At 34.4% G+C, this 16,141-nt stretch overlaps 1 protein-coding gene across 1 annotated transcript in view; it reads right to left on the reverse strand.

The window, feature by feature from the left end:
- The window catches only part of TOX (thymocyte selection associated high mobility group box), a 94,782-nt gene that overhangs the window by 11,553 nt on the left and 67,088 nt on the right, over positions 1-16,141 (reverse strand). Inside the window, exons 6-7 of the mRNA XM_015812361.1 lie at positions 10,091-10,171; positions 5,121-5,504 (exon numbers count right to left, since the gene is read on the reverse strand). Coding sequence (XP_015667847.1) covers positions 5,121-5,504; positions 10,091-10,171 — 465 coding nt within the window. The remainder of the gene's footprint in view (positions 1-5,120; positions 5,505-10,090; positions 10,172-16,141) is intronic.

Genomic DNA, 16,141 nt, shown 5'->3' on the forward strand with positions numbered 1-16,141 from the left:
CTCCCAAGTTGCGCGCCCTCTCTGAGGGGGCCAGAGATTCGCCCCCTATAGTCAGCGATGGCGTCAGCTGACCATACCGAGACGCCGGCAACCACAGCCACTCGGTCTTGGAAGGGTTGAGCCTGAGTCTGTTCCTCCCCATCCAGACCCGTACGGCCTCCAGGCAGCGGGCCATCACGTCAAGGGCATCGTTGGGGTGTAGATGATTGTAGATGATTCATTACAAAATTAGATATCATCATTATGTTTTAATAATTATTTATTTATTTAGGAAAATTGTATTGCCGCCTACTCACACATGGCGACTCAAGGCAGCTTACTTAAATAGAAAAACACCCTATAAATAAATAAAATAATAAGAGGAAAAATAATAAAATGCATTTTCATCCACTTTTAGATGGATGGAGGAAAGGGCTGATACAATGACATTTCATGGAGGTGGGGTAAGAAAACTCAGCTTTTAAAAAGGATCTTTTTATTTCCAAAGGCTAAACAGTATTACTTACTCTCCCTAAGTCAGGGGTGTCAAACTGCCGGCCCACAGGCCGGATGCGTCATCGGGAAACCACGCCCACCTCATTGCCGGCAATGGCGAAAAAACTCTGATACGTTGTGCAATGTCATGTGATGTCGAGAGTTTGACATGTCTGCCCTAAGTAATCCTAAAATAGATAGTTTGCTTTCCAACTCTGATTATATTTTTAAAAAGATTTGGGATCCTTAAAAATTGTGATCTACAACCTTTGAGTTGCCAACTTCTATACTGGACAGCCATCTGTCTGAAATGGTGTAGGGTTTCCTGCCTGAGCAGGGGGTTGGACTCGATGACCTCCAAGGTCCTTTCCAACTTTTTTATTATTATTATTATTATTATTATTATTATTATTATTATTATTATTATTATTATTATTATTATTATTATTATTATTATTATTATTATTATGCAATGAGGGTGGGATCTGTTCATTTCTTTTATTCTAGCTCCTGCAGAAAACAACTGCATGACTGTGTTTGAAATGTCTGGTTTGAAATCTATATCTGTCTTGTTTTGTCTCATCTTGTCTGTCTGTCTGTGTGTCTGTCTGTCTGTCTACCTACCTACCTACTTACCTACTAACCATACAGAGAAATGTGGACACTATTTCTCTGTTCAGTATGTGGCAGAACATTCCGTGCTAACATCGGTCTTATCAGCCATCTACGGACACACCGTTGATGGTCCATAATCCATAACATGTCAAGGTCTTCATCGAAATCAATGGACGAACAACAACCTATTAACCAACCAACCAACCAACCATCTTGGATTAGAAGATTTCTTCACTTTGTATTTTTGTTCTTCTTTACTTTCGGTTATTGTCTTACTTTTATATTTTGTTATATTTTGAACAATAAGCAAAGTATGTTATTTAATTAATAATCTACTTTTCTGCTTCTGCTCGGGAAAGAATAAGCTGTAATCTGAATTTTTATCTAAGCAGATTTCCTTATTAATGAAGACTTTTCTTTTCTGCCGTTAATTGCAAAACAGTGGGATAATGAAAGAACATCCTAATATTTCAGTTTGTTAGATTTAATTTGACAATTTTTGTTGTTATAATAATGCTTATTAAAATTACATCACAAAGCTAATGGAAAAATATCAGGAATACAAACTGAGAAAGTAGGGTTTCAAATGGTTATTTTACTTATTCTCAAAAGCAGCCCCTGAGAGGTCTAAGACAGTGGTAAATGTTATGCAATGTGCCACTCAAGATAAGATCAACAACCATTTTGTGGCATGCCTTGAATTTTAAGGTTCATTTTCTAGCTCCCAGTTGAAATAAAAATAGGACACTTGATAAAGATTAATTTGACGTCAGATGGAACATTTGTTCTTTAATTAGATTTCTGTATCCCTACTTGGGGGTTTTGTGTGGGCCTGTAGCAAGTACAAAAAAGCCTCCAGCAAAACCTAAACTGTGACCCTCATCTTCCCACTTTACCGGGAACTAATTTCATTTCCTGCCTGTCTGGAGAGGTATTTTCAACAGGCATCTATGTTTTGTCTTCTCAACTGATTTATTCATCAATCTCAATGTGATGTTTTTTTAAAACTCTTAAATTACATCCAAATTCTAAAGCATCTATTTATTACACAAGGAAATTGAAAATCTGTCTGTGTGATATCACACAAAGATTCCCCCTTAAGGTTATAAGGACAGTTGACAGATATTAATGATTTTTCTCCTTCTCCTAAATCACATTCAGAAAAACAATGTGAGGGGGAGCGAATAATGGAAGTGGCTAAAAGTAATGAAATGCAACCAAATATTTACTGAATTTTAAAACTGCAGACAAAACAAGCCAATATTTTCTTTAAAAGCTAGTGCATAATCATAGGGCTAAAGAAAAAATGTTATAAAAGAGTAGAAATGAATATATTTAAAATCCATGCCCAGTTCTCCTAGGAATTAGATAATATAAGCAGTCCTTGCCATAGTTGAGCCATAATAAAATTCATGTTTGTGTGTTTGTCTGTTTGTGTGTATGTTTGTGTAGGTATCTGTCTATCACTCAGCGATTATAGATTATAGAGAACATCATGTTCTCCACTAATGTTAGAACAGTGCTTCTCAATGTTTATCTCAATATCACATCAATTACATTAGCAAAGAATCTTGATACCACTATGATTAAAACAAAAATCCCACTTTTGAAACATTTATATGTTATCAGGAATTACTCAATATGCAAAACCATTCTTCTTCCCTATTGCACAACACATGTTGTCTTTGTCAAGTTGACAAAAATCTGAAAATAAAGACTTTCTTCCCTGTCTGTCCAATATGAAAGATGAAGAAGCTAGCATTATGCTTAGACAATGATCTTTCCACTATTATTACTTGTTATTTCCTGTCCCCACTGCCAGTGGTTCTACCAGAAAATTGGCAAGGAGTTTCTGGATAGTGTTTACATGCCTCTTTCCCTTAGGTGCCTGGAATATATAGCTCTATATGATTTCATATTTTCATATAATGGTTCAGTATATAGTGCAGAATTAAGCAAGCACTTATCTTGGTTATTAATGAGTTATACTCAGTGGTGGGATTCAGCCGGTTCGCACCGACAGAACCGATAGCTAATCTTTTGTTGCCTAGGCCCAGAATGGACTTCTGGAAGCGGCATCCACACAGAGAACCGGTTGTTCACATATTTGAATCCCACCACTGGTTATACTGCTTCTTTCACTTTCCTCTGGCTCAACTCTATTACTGCACTCAGTCACACAGTTTCTGCCCAAGCTCAATACCTTGATTTCCTAGTCTTATTAGGAAATTACAACAGGTTACATATGATGTGGCTACAATTGACTATATCCCAATCACAGGGAAATGATCATTCTCTTGACATGTCTTCATACATGAAGCCACAACATTTTCTAATTTGCATTGCTAAACCTTACTAGGAATTATGGAAGTTCTACTCAAAGTTGTTTGGAAGAGACAGACTGTTTTAATTAGCTTTTTATGATTACAAATATACACATGACATATTAGAATATCTCAATTGTACAAATCCAATGTTGAAAATAGGCAGTTTGACTTAGGGAGACAGGTAAGAAAATAAGCTGGCTCCTAGCCAGAACATCAATATTTTAGGAAGGAAAGTAATCCCAAAATATTTGTATATTGCTTAAAAAACAAAGTATGGAGAGTGGACTAGAAGACCTCCAAGGTCCCTTCCACCTCTGTTATTTTATTAGAAGTAAGTTAGCCTGTGGATATTGCAATGCAAGAAATATACTACAAATCAAAATGAGGTAGTTTTTGAACCACAGAATATTTTTATTGTTTTAATGAAAACTGTATTGACGTTTCATGGTTAAGTTATAAAGAGTCATTAGCAGTGCAAATAGAGACATCCATATTTATGCAATCTATTTCTTAGGACTCATCAAATATTTACTTGAAAATAAAATGTATAAGATATACTTAAACTTATGATAACTACAAAGAAAATGCATAATAGTTTTTGTTTATGAATATTATAAGGAACTGATATGATTTTTTTTTTTTGCTAATGAATTTAGAAGAAAATACGACCAATGAGAAACTTCAGTAGAGCAAACTCTCTAGGTGAAAAGGCAACACAATGGATTCATTTTAACCATATATAAGTTAAAGCACACTGGGGGGAAATCTAAATCTTTGCGCTTATGAAAAAAGTTAGGTAATTTTGGTATGTGCTAATTTAAAACATATGAATAACACATAGTACAAGGATCAGACTTACAAAGCAGGAGACAACACATGTAAAAACTTATTTTCAGGCTATGATATAAATGGATGGCACTCCTATTGTACTCTATCAAATTAAATAATGCCATATTCTAACAGAACTAATAGTGCAACCCACTGTTCTTCATTACAATATAGTGAAAGCTCAGGAACTTCTATAATATTCCTACTTCTATGCTATTATCCACTTCTTAGCTTGAAGACATCACACGGAAATTGAATATAGTTGTGGTATATGTTCTAAAGCAGAGGAAAATGTGCTGAAGGTTGTAGGTTTAAATCATAATGTCCAACTGAAATTTAGGTTCAGAAATACCATGTATTCAGGGTAACCACAAAGTAGGTTAAATTGAGATATAATCAACAGAATTATGTTATGGCTATGCCAGTTTCCACACAATGTATTAAAACTGGAATGTTTTATATGATTAAGGAGCTGAGGATCTAGTTGTTCTTTCACTATGAAAAAAATGTTCTCCAAGGATTATAACTTGTGAATTGACAATCATCACCATATGAACATTCCCAATAAATTCCCTCTCACTGATGTTTCTCAAATGATGTCATGTTGTAATGTTTTCTTGCAAGCAAACCTATACTCTCAACAATTAAGGTCATTGTGGAATAGTCCGTACACTTAAGTTATAGATCAGAATTAATTCTTTTCTTATATTTAATACTTTATTTGAGGATGCAGGTATCATTTAACAAAGGTCAACGGAGTGCTCGTGCGCCACGTTTCCTTAATTTACATAAGCCCTGGCTGATTAAGTAAAAAAAAAAGAAGCTACTCATGACATATATTGGGTGGTAACAGCTTAAAAATTGGTAAGGACTTACTTGTTGCATTGTTGGTGAATGTATAGCAGACTGCACTTGCATTGGCAGCTGATTTCCAATCGATTGCTGCATTGTAAGTGTCTGATGTTGTATACTGAGATGTGGATGAATTGGAGGACTCATCTGAAGGGTTGGTGGAGGAGTTACAGCCAGGTTGGCTATTGAAACAGTCACTGGCATTTGGTTGTTAGGCTTAGGTGCTATATTCCTTGGAATATTGGGATGTATGGCTGTTATATGAGAATTCATTCCTGTTTGTTGATGGTAATGGGAACCTAAGTACATTGCCGAATGAGGCTGTGTGGATGCATGGAATACTGGCTGCTTTGGGCTCATCATCTGAGGTTGCTGGGATACTTTAACATCCACGGGCTCATTGTAGCTCTGTTTAAAAAAAAACACACCACAAATTATTTGAAGTCTGAGATGCGCAGTTATACTGAGAGTCAAGACCCAAATAGTCTGTACTTGTTTTTAACTTGCCCTCCCACAACCCCTGACAAAATTGACTCAGACAAAGCTGATTAAGTCTCTGATGTTTTACTGTTATCTATGCAGAACAGAGTAGTTTTTGTAAAGGCTATATGCATCACTGTATTATTTTTTTAACGTTTAAGACTATACTTTATAATTTTTAAAAAATGAACTGTCACATTTTGTACAAGAGAAATACAATAAATGAATATGCAATTCATTAAAACTTAATCTAGAACAGGAAAACATATCCAATCCCAGGCGATATCTAAACTTATGTTTGCACAATGCAACTTATTTTCATTTCTCTTCCTTCCTCATTGTATTTACTTGACATCATTTTCAGATTTGGGGAATATGAAGATGACATATTACTATGGGTAGGGCTCCATTAGTGATGCCATTTTGTCAAAAGATAGATACTTTTGAACATAAAAACCAAAGATGACCCAAGTTACAAACTAGACATTTGGCATTGATTTTGCTTTTAATTTCTTATCCTGATAAAAGAAACAATTGCTTCAATTCCCATTTCTCTGCTGTCTATTGATTATGCAAAATGTACTTTCGTTCCAGTCCCTACAGATCTTTTTGATAAATGTTGCAGCTTGATTCAAACATAGAATATCTCTCTATTTGCTCATGATTTTGTTCTTTGTTTCTCTTGTTCCTTGAGTAATTTTAATAAGGATTTCTCATATTGTTTACTACAGTGAGAAGTGTTGAACAAGTGAGAGATGAGCAGATTAAATGCCTTGGGAAACACTTCCACCAAAGACTGACCAAGGTATTTCAAAAAACACAGTTAACATTAACTAAATATAGTCATATAAATCTGGGGTCCCCAACCCCTGGTCCACGGACTAGCACTGGGCCATGGCATGCCAGCAACCGGGCCAAACAAACAAGTGAAGCCCCATCCATGGGATGCAGGCAGCACACAAACCCATGTCCCCTCCGCTCTGTGGAAAAATCTTTCTCCATGGAACCAGTGCCTGGTGCCCAAAAGGTTGGGGCTGCTGCTTTATATAATAATCATTATCTATTTACAGATTGCTTGTGACATTCACTAAATAGCAGCATTTTGTAGTTTTATTTTCCCCATGTCCTATTTGCTACATTTCAGAGGCAATTTATTATAAACATCTGTGTAATTGATAAGATATGAAGAAATCTGTACCAAATTTTAAAAACTGAATCTGTTCAGACCTCTGTATGTTATGTTTCCTACCACTCTAGTTGTTCCAGGTAGGAAATGGACTGTAAGATTCAGAACCTCCTTTTCCCCACTTTTTCTCCTTATATACCAGCATAGAAGTTATTATTTTATATATTATTAATATATATTATATGTATTTATATAATGTTAGTTATATTATTTTATAAGAGGCTTGCTTGAATTTGTAAGTTGTAAGATAGATACTGAAGCATTCTATATCATCCTCCAATGCATGAAATATATGTGTGATGTACAGTTATAATATTTTAACATTTGAGAAGGGGCCAGGGATTGGAATAATCAGTTTAATAATAGCTTTCACATAACATTAAAAAGAGCTTCTATAACTATTTTTCTCAGTTTTCTGCATTGTTATTTTCTAATACCTGTATTATAAACTTGATGTGCTCACATAAATGTAGTAAAGAATACAGTATTAACTCCAAGGGCTTGCCAGAAGATATGTACCTGAATAATAATTCATATTTTAAGGAGAAGTTGAAGGAATAACTATTGAAATATGACAGGAAAAAAATGATAAAATCTTCCTTTGAAAGCAAGTGGTACTATGTCAAAACAAACATTGGAAGATTCATATATGTCCTTATTCTATGACCTTGATATCGGTTTTCAAATCAAAGTAAGTTTAATGTTACTCTAGGCTTTCTGGGGTCACTGGAGCCTGTGAGAGCCATTTGTATTCTTTCTAATATATGCACCATCACCACCAATCAGCCTACATGCACATTACAGACATTGCTTCATTATCTGTAATAATGTACAGAGGAAAAAATGATAACTTCATTTGCCTCCATCAAGCTTTTAATAATGATAGCAACAAAAATATATTTTATCAGTAAACTGCACAAAATTAAATGGAAATGATAAAGGGAATTCAATTCTCAGTGCATAGGTAAGAGTAAGTCTTTCATTTCTGCAGTGTGGTATGTATACATGCTCCTGGAGCACGTGATCGGCCCCAGCTGATCCTGCCGTATATATATATATGTGTGTGTGTTTGTGTGTGTGTGTATGTGTGTATTTTTTTATTTTTATTTTTGTTGTATAGTGAAAAAGAAATAAATAAAATTAAAAAAAAAATTCTGGTGAAACTTTGGAGTCTGTAAATACTGCTGGCAATAATTTGAAAAGGGGGAGGGATGTCTCTGTGTGGATGTGTGTATAATTTCCACACAGTTCATAATGTTTATAGTTTTTCTAAGGCAGTGGTTCTCAACCTTTTTAATGCTGCGACCCCCAACCGGTCGTAAGTCAAGGACTAAACCGGTCGTAAGTCGAGGACTAAACCGGTCGTAAGTCAAGGACTACCCAACCGGTCGTAAGTCGAGGACTTTCCCTGCCCGGGAGTGCCGCACATGCGTGGTTCCACCCCCTGCGCGGGCCGAGGCGTAGCTGGCAAGCAGCAGAGACGGAGCAGGCCGACCACCAGCTGGCCCAGCTCAAGGGAGGTAAGGCACCCGCCGGAAAAGGGGAAAAAAATGGTGGACAGCCTTGCTTGGCGACCCCTGTGAAATGGTCGATCGACCCCAAATGGGGTCGCGACCCATAGGTTGAGAACCACTGCTCTAAGGGTAAGAATCTTAAGAATGTATGCTAAAGAGTGAAGACACAAAGGGCACAAGGAAAGCCACTAAACTATTACAAAGTTAAACAAAAATATGAAAACTATATTTTTAGGATTTAGCAACCTGAATAAAAGTTTAAGTACGTATATTAATTCAGAAGTTAATATATTTTAAACCTCTGAGTAAGAGAAGTTTATTTTTCTGTGTGATTTTTTGAAAGTAATCTAATCTTTATAAATTGTAAAAATGTACGTGCTATTCTATGTTACAGGATATAAGAATTACATATATTTAGAAGAATAAACATGAAGCCCTGGCAGTCAGATCTTAGCTGGATCTGATAAATGCATAACATTAATTAACCCTCCTGTGTAATCAGAACTCAAGCGAACCTTTTGAATTCAAACTATTATTCAGCCCTCTTGAATGCAATGTAGAAATCCTTGAACCAAATATGAATACAAAACATTCTCTTTATGCATGAGTCTCAGAAACCTGTGATCACTTGAAGGTAAGCATTTCTTTTAAAACGATGTTATTCTTCAGAGGCTGAAAGATTATAAATTATTTGTTACCATGTATCTGACATACTGAAACGGATCATAACTCAATAGTACAATGCCTGGTTTCCATGTTGGAGGCCCCAAATTGAATTCCTGGCATTTGAAGAAAATTCTGCTTGAAAGTCTGGAGAATTATCACTCACTGTAAAAGTTGTCTCATAGGGAGATGGGTAGCAAAAAAATTAAATAAATAAACACATAAATAAAGAAATCTTTCTATATTTTGATCTACATTGAAGTGGATACGGGTTTCCTATCTTTTACATTTCTTGGGATAGATTTTTATGTTGTATTCTGTTAGAACTGGAAACAAAGTATTTATGAATATTTCTTCAACAGATGAAGTGAGAAATCTAGTTAGCTCAACAATAATTACAGCAAAAGTCATGGATTAGTAACGAAAAGTGCTTGTTTTTCAGAAACAAAGTTGCAGCTCACCAATGCTGTACAATTTGTTAAACTACATGCAAAACTAATAAAAGTTGCAACTTAGAACAATGGAAAAGTTTAATCAGTATTTTAAATAATTTCATAATCTGAATAGTATTATCTAGAATGCTTTGTGAATTGATATTTTATTTAATCATTCCTACATATTAAACAAACCACTTTCGTACAACAATGATGATGATGATGATTCTGTTGCTTTGCATTTACACTGAGCGCTTCTGCACCATGACAAATTACTTGTGTGTCTAATCACCCTTGGTCAATAAAGTATTCAAGATTCAAATAAAGCATTCAAGATTAATTTCAGTGGCACTGTTCATTTGCCAGTGGCACATTTCAGGATGGGAAAAAGGTTTGAGAATGCTCTGGCACATCTTCCAATATTATACCAGCATATATTTCTATCAGCATTTTTAAATGAACATGGCCATTTTTAAAGTAATCCAAACAAAATAAAATATGCTACAGATATGTTAGGAAAATATGTCAAAACTGTCAGCCGGTAAACTGCTGCTTGGCAATTGTAACAGTCACTAGACTGGAATTCTGATATTTGAAGTCCAACACTGTACCACACCAAGTTGGAGAAGCCAACTTTGTAGTGACTATTTTTTTTATTTCTAGTCCTGCTCATAGTTTCAGCCTGCAAAATTCTATGACCCCTGAAACCCATGTTACCTTTGATACAAGGCTTGCTCTATACGCAGCTAACTGCTTCAGATACTCTTTCTTAGCAGCTTCAGTTTTCTTTTTATATACCTTTAAAAAAACAAGGGAAAAAGTCAGTAACAAAATTTATCATGCTTTCAAATAAAATCTCATCCTCAAGAATACATTTATTAAAACACCAAGCATTATGCTTTTAATTATATGCTTTCTATAATTTTTTCTCACAAGGAATAATGACAGGTGTTAAAATGTGAAAGTACAGATTATTTAGCTGGCAAAAGTGATGTGAAACATTAACCTGAGAACTAATTATTAAAAGAAACAAGGGGCGTAAAATAGTTAATTTGATCAAAACTATCATACTGCTACATACATTATTACATTACCCTCATCAATATGGTACATATCTTCCAGATGTGTAGAATTAAAACTCCAATAATTTTTAGTTGCCGTGAATGAAGCCTTTTTAGCAATTTATCTGTGATGATCATAATATAAAAATCTTCACTGGATAAGATCTCAATCAAATTAGGTTCATTTTGATAAAATTTATCATACACAATCGTGATTCAATGAAATTAAATCTGGACTGAGTTTGATATTGTCAGATAAACAGGGAACAAGGTTTAGCGTGTTTTGCTACCTTCGTTTTCTCTGCTCAACAGGAAGTCCCAGCTGATACCATACTGCCTGTTTTAAGGGACAATTTTCAAAATCAACTGAAATACTGGTTAGCAAAACAATTTTCACCTGAAATGCTTGCCGACTCCAAAATAATGATGCATGTCTGACAGATAGTACATTGAAATAATAAGAAAGCCATTATTGTAATGGCTATTCAACATCATGAACCTGTCATAACAGTAATAGTAGCAATAGTCATCAGCAACAAACTAAAAAGGAAATATGAATACAACATTCTGATGACACCAATTTACAAACATCTACATCATGTGTAAATGTCATGATCTAAAATATAGGAAAATTCAGTAGGTAGATATTCTGTAGCACTGCATAAAATACCATGCCCAAACAGGTACAAGCACTAAGTCATCTATGCTTCTTTATGCTGGAAATAAACCATGGATATAATTTATTATTTTTGTTTGTTTATGAAATTTATATGGCTGCCCATCTCACACCAAGTGACTTTGGGAGTATAACAAAATATACCATTAAAACCAATTAAAATAATTAAAACAGTAATTATGCCTGAATTGGTAATTGATTAGGGTATTGTTTAATGCTTGATTGTTTTGTCTGGTATTCCTCTTGGTGTTAATTCCTGCTGACCTGGATGTTGACTGCTGGTGATGTTCTGGTCTTTTTGTTTGCTTTTTAGCTTTAGTCCTAAATAGTGGCTGTTACAGTCTTTACACTGTATGTTGTAGATGACTGCTGTTTTTTCTTCTTTGATACTGGGTTAATTTATTTTATTATGATGATGATGATGATGTATACTCAGAAAAAGGCTTTTTTAAATTTTGCAGTGATATATTTCAAACTTATTAGTCCCATTATTTTAATGTAAAGTACAGGAATATACTTCCAAGTAATGCATTTCCAAACTATGAAATTATTTATGAAACAGCACTGTATTGTTACAAAATGAGCTTTTTTATTCCATCAAAGTGATGTTTTGACAGCATACAAGTTTCTTTTATCTTTGCTGGAAAAACCCCAAGTTTTCTTAAAAGGATTAAAGATTTTGCATACCAGGAAAATGTAAGATCATCATGAAGAAACAGGCATTATATAATATCAAGGTAATAAATATAAAGTGAAATAAGAATAATATGTTGATTCTAATTGTGTGCTGGCATTTGTACGTTCTTTTGTAATTTTTTCAGATTGTAAACCTAGGCACATTTTGTTTCAGTAAGGATTTATAACAAGTAATCTTTCTGAGTTGATTGGTTGTAGTTATTGCTAAAATGTATTGTTTGTTTCAAGGAAATGAAACACCCATTACTTAACAGTTTTTCCTCTCTGGCAGCTAAAATTAAATTTGCCTGACCTGAAAGTACAGGCAAGAATGCAAATTGCATTCTCTTTGAATATATCTGCATAATTTTGCTGTTTCATATTCAAAACAAACACTAAACATAATAAGAATAATAGATCACAGATTTATTTCTGACATTTCTCATTCCACATGTCCAATTAATGGTAGTTCTATAGAACTTTATAGGTAGGTACTATTATGGCAGTTTATCATATAGATACCATTTCTTAACAAGTCATACAGTATTTAACACTCAGTACTCAAAGATTAAGGCTATGGTAGAGAATAATTAATATTTTATAGCTTAAATATAACAAAATATTATAAGATGAAAAACAGTTGGGGTAATAGCACAGCTGAGCTTCAAGACCCAGAAGTCAAATGTTCTATAAAAATCTGCATCTTGCTACAAATAGTGCCTTTATTGTGATGCTATCTGCAAAAAGCAATCTGCCCAGCAACTATTTATTGACATCATGGAGGAGCTTCGGGGTTAAAGAAGGAAAATATATGAGGGGTCCTTGGTGCTCTCTGAGCTGGGTTGCTTTCTTGCAGTTGTTTCATTACCCAAACTAGGTAATATCATTAGTGCACTTATGATGTTACCTAGTTTGGGTAATGAAATGTCTGCAAGAAAACAACCCAGCTCAGAGAACACCAAGGACCCCTCATGTCAATCCTGAGCTACAAATATTCTCCTTTATTAAGAAAATATATGAATAGCAATACAAATATGTTAGACCTTTATTGGACTTAGCATTAAAAATTAATATTCACACATTACATGCAGTAATTCTTCAGCTTTATCATGTACTATGATTTAAACATGTACAGTTGTGATTTAATTAAAAATCACAGTTGTGATTTAATTAAAGATCTAACTATCTTTAATTCAAACAGCTGTAACCATCTAAGTAATTTCTGGAGAGCTAAATTCTCTTTTATCAATTTATACTGGTAATGCCATTTACTTCACTTAGGACTCACCTGATCATTTGCCAGCATCTGCTACTTGCAATGGCAGATATTGATCAGAGGTGAGTTTAGACCTGGCCAAAATGGTACCTGAGCTATGGGTGACTTTGTTGGGTATATATTGCCCCACCCAAGATCTGGTACAAGCAATATTGATTGGACTGTGAGGCCATCTTCCCAGAATCAGATTTGTTGGTAGTTGAATCCAGATCATTATCTTTTGGTGCCACCAGCCTCAGCATGTTTATAAACTGAAGGCAGCTGGAAACATGAAATGAATGTCAGCTGCAGCTTGATGGTGCATAAAATACTTATGAGAAACTCTGCATTCCATCCACATTCTTTCTACAGATACTACGTAGATAGTGCAACCTTCAATCACAGACTGTATTTAAACTTTTAAAGAAAATTGCAGGTGAGATACATTCTCACCTATAATTTTTCAGGGTAAAAAATAAACTATGATTAACTTTGAGAAGTCAGTTATGACCATTTTCTATTATTGCTGTGGATAAAGTATTAAATTAACATCTAATTGTGAAAAATCCAAGTATTTGTTCCATTTCTCTATTAATTGGTGTACTTTATTTGATCTATGCTGTTTTCCTATTTTCCCATATCATTATCATGCACACTTCTAAGCCACCTTATATCACTGAATGGTATCATCCAGATTCTAATATATAGATTCTTTATCTACCAGGAAGAAAGAGCTCCAAGATGTATCACGGGAACAGAACTAGCTGAATCTTATTCACATATACTAAAATATGTAATAGATGGATGCATTACAATTTAGATTTATACTGGTATATATTATAGACAGAAGGTGAAAGGAAAATGACTTATGCTGTAAACAGCACTAGTTAAGTAAAGACAACATAAGCAATTCTTTGTAGATTATCCAGGTAACTTTTGCTATTTCTTTTTACTAACTCAGTCCATAAACTGCAAATTGGGAGAGATGGATTCTAAATCTACCAGCGAAATTCATTTGGATTAAAACCTTTTTCAGAAGGTTTTGATTAAAGATAATCAAAGAGAGATTAAAGATAATCAAAGTAGAGATTTCTTCAAAGATCTTAACTCTAGAGAATTCCAGTCCCACCTCAGGCATGAAAGTTGGCTGGGTGACTTTGGGCCAGTAACTCTCTCAGTCCATCTCACCTCACAGGGTGGTTGTTGTGGGAAAAACAGGAGGAAGAAGGAATATTAGGTAGGTTCGCTGCCTTGAGTTTTTTTATAAACAATAATAAAGGAGGGATAAAAATTAAATAAAAAATCAAATCAGATTTGAATGTTTTGGAACTGGTTATGCTGGTTTATATATAAGCACCCTTCCCTCATAGTAACTTATTTTGTGAAAGGCCCAATTCAGGCAGTTAAAATTTCAAACTGGAATCCAAATTATCCTGGTCTAGGAAAAGAGGACAAGATGTCTTCCAAATAAGTACAATCTAATAAGTAAGTACTTACAATTTTTGTTACTGACAGCGTGAAATCTAAGTTGCTTTTTATGCATAGGCAAAAATCAAACTAATGGAAGGTCAGCTCAAGCATGGTATTAACACTTCAAATTATTTTAAAACAGCATACTCTTTCATTAACACAACACTTGAGAGTATGTTTGTGGATTGCAGATAAAATTTGAGTAATTTGAGTCAACATTAGAAAAGTATTTTTTTTCTATTGTTGAATGAAATTCCAATGATCAAAAACCCAATCTCTACATTCTGGACCATCAAAATTTGGGAACAGCAAGTTGTACAACAGCCATGACATAAAAGAAATTCTGTCAATGTGGTAGAAACAAAGCGTTTGAGTTCAATTAAGAATTACTACATCAATAGAAATTAATGGAAAAATATGATATTAATAGATAAGTTGCCACCAGATTATATCATCATCAGTGGGTAATTCCTATGTAAGACAGAACAGGTTTGATGAAAATATCTGAAATAAATTTAGGATAATTTGTGCAGATAATTCTTAATTTCTGGATCATCTCCAAATCTACAGTGGAAACTATATTTACTATATTTGGTCTGCAAGGAACCCTCCTGGCAACAGACATATTTTATCAACAGCTTGGCTTACAGTTTATTAAGCACAGTTGTAGTCCAAAGAATAAAAAGCCACAAATGATCTGTTTAAAACACACAAAATGACTGTTTACATATGGAAACATAGCATTTTAAAAACACAACAAAAGTAATTTTACTAGAAAATTATACCAAGGAAAAAGTGCTACTTGAAATGCATTTTCCAGTTCCTGCATTTTTCCATCAGTTTCCTCTTTCTCTGCAGCCCAGAGAAATTGACCATTCCTGAAGACTGCCAATTCCCAAATGAGACTTTCTCAATGTGTAATGACAAGAAGTTGCAATGCAACAGTTTTCAGTACAAAGTTTATCTTTTCTTTTGTTTCCTTATATTTGTATATCGAGGGTGAGACATATAGAATATGTGTTAGGAGGGAAAGCGTGGAAGAATTTCAAGTCAGATTATCATTCAGAGATGGAAAGGGATTTGGATATCTACAGATCAGAGGAAATACAAGATGATCACCAACCTCTGTGGTCCCTCTTCCCTCTACCAGATGTCAGGGGGCATGGCTTCCTTCTTCTTTAGTGATACTGGTGCCAAATGCTAGTTGGTTTACAACAAACATTACCCATTATGACTTGATAATAAAGAAAATTGATTAGGCATGTATTATTCAATGTTACAGATATGTTGGTGATTGAGTTCGATCATGTTACTAACTTGGGGTTATATCTCTGTTCACTTAATTTTTCTAAACAGCATTAATTCCAACTAAAAAATAAGGTGGTGAAGTTTCCAGAGTTCATAGAGCATCATAGAGCATGGTTCAACAAGATGCAGTTGGGATTATGTTAGTAAAGCATCAACTTTGCTCTCCAAAGGAATTGGCTGAGATAGTGTCTAGTAAAGTTTGGCACTTAAGCTTCTCCCTGGATTTTGAAGAACTCCAGATAATGAAACAGACCAGAAGATGTTCACAGTGCATATGATAGAAGATACTCTAGGGAGGTTTTTCAACATATGTTAATACAAAG

This window comes from Protobothrops mucrosquamatus, unplaced genomic scaffold, assembly GCF_001527695.2.
Source record: "Protobothrops mucrosquamatus isolate PMUCROS unplaced genomic scaffold, P.Mucros_1.0 scaffold79, whole genome shotgun sequence".
NCBI classification, from domain to species: Eukaryota; Metazoa; Chordata; class Lepidosauria; order Squamata; family Viperidae; genus Protobothrops; species Protobothrops mucrosquamatus.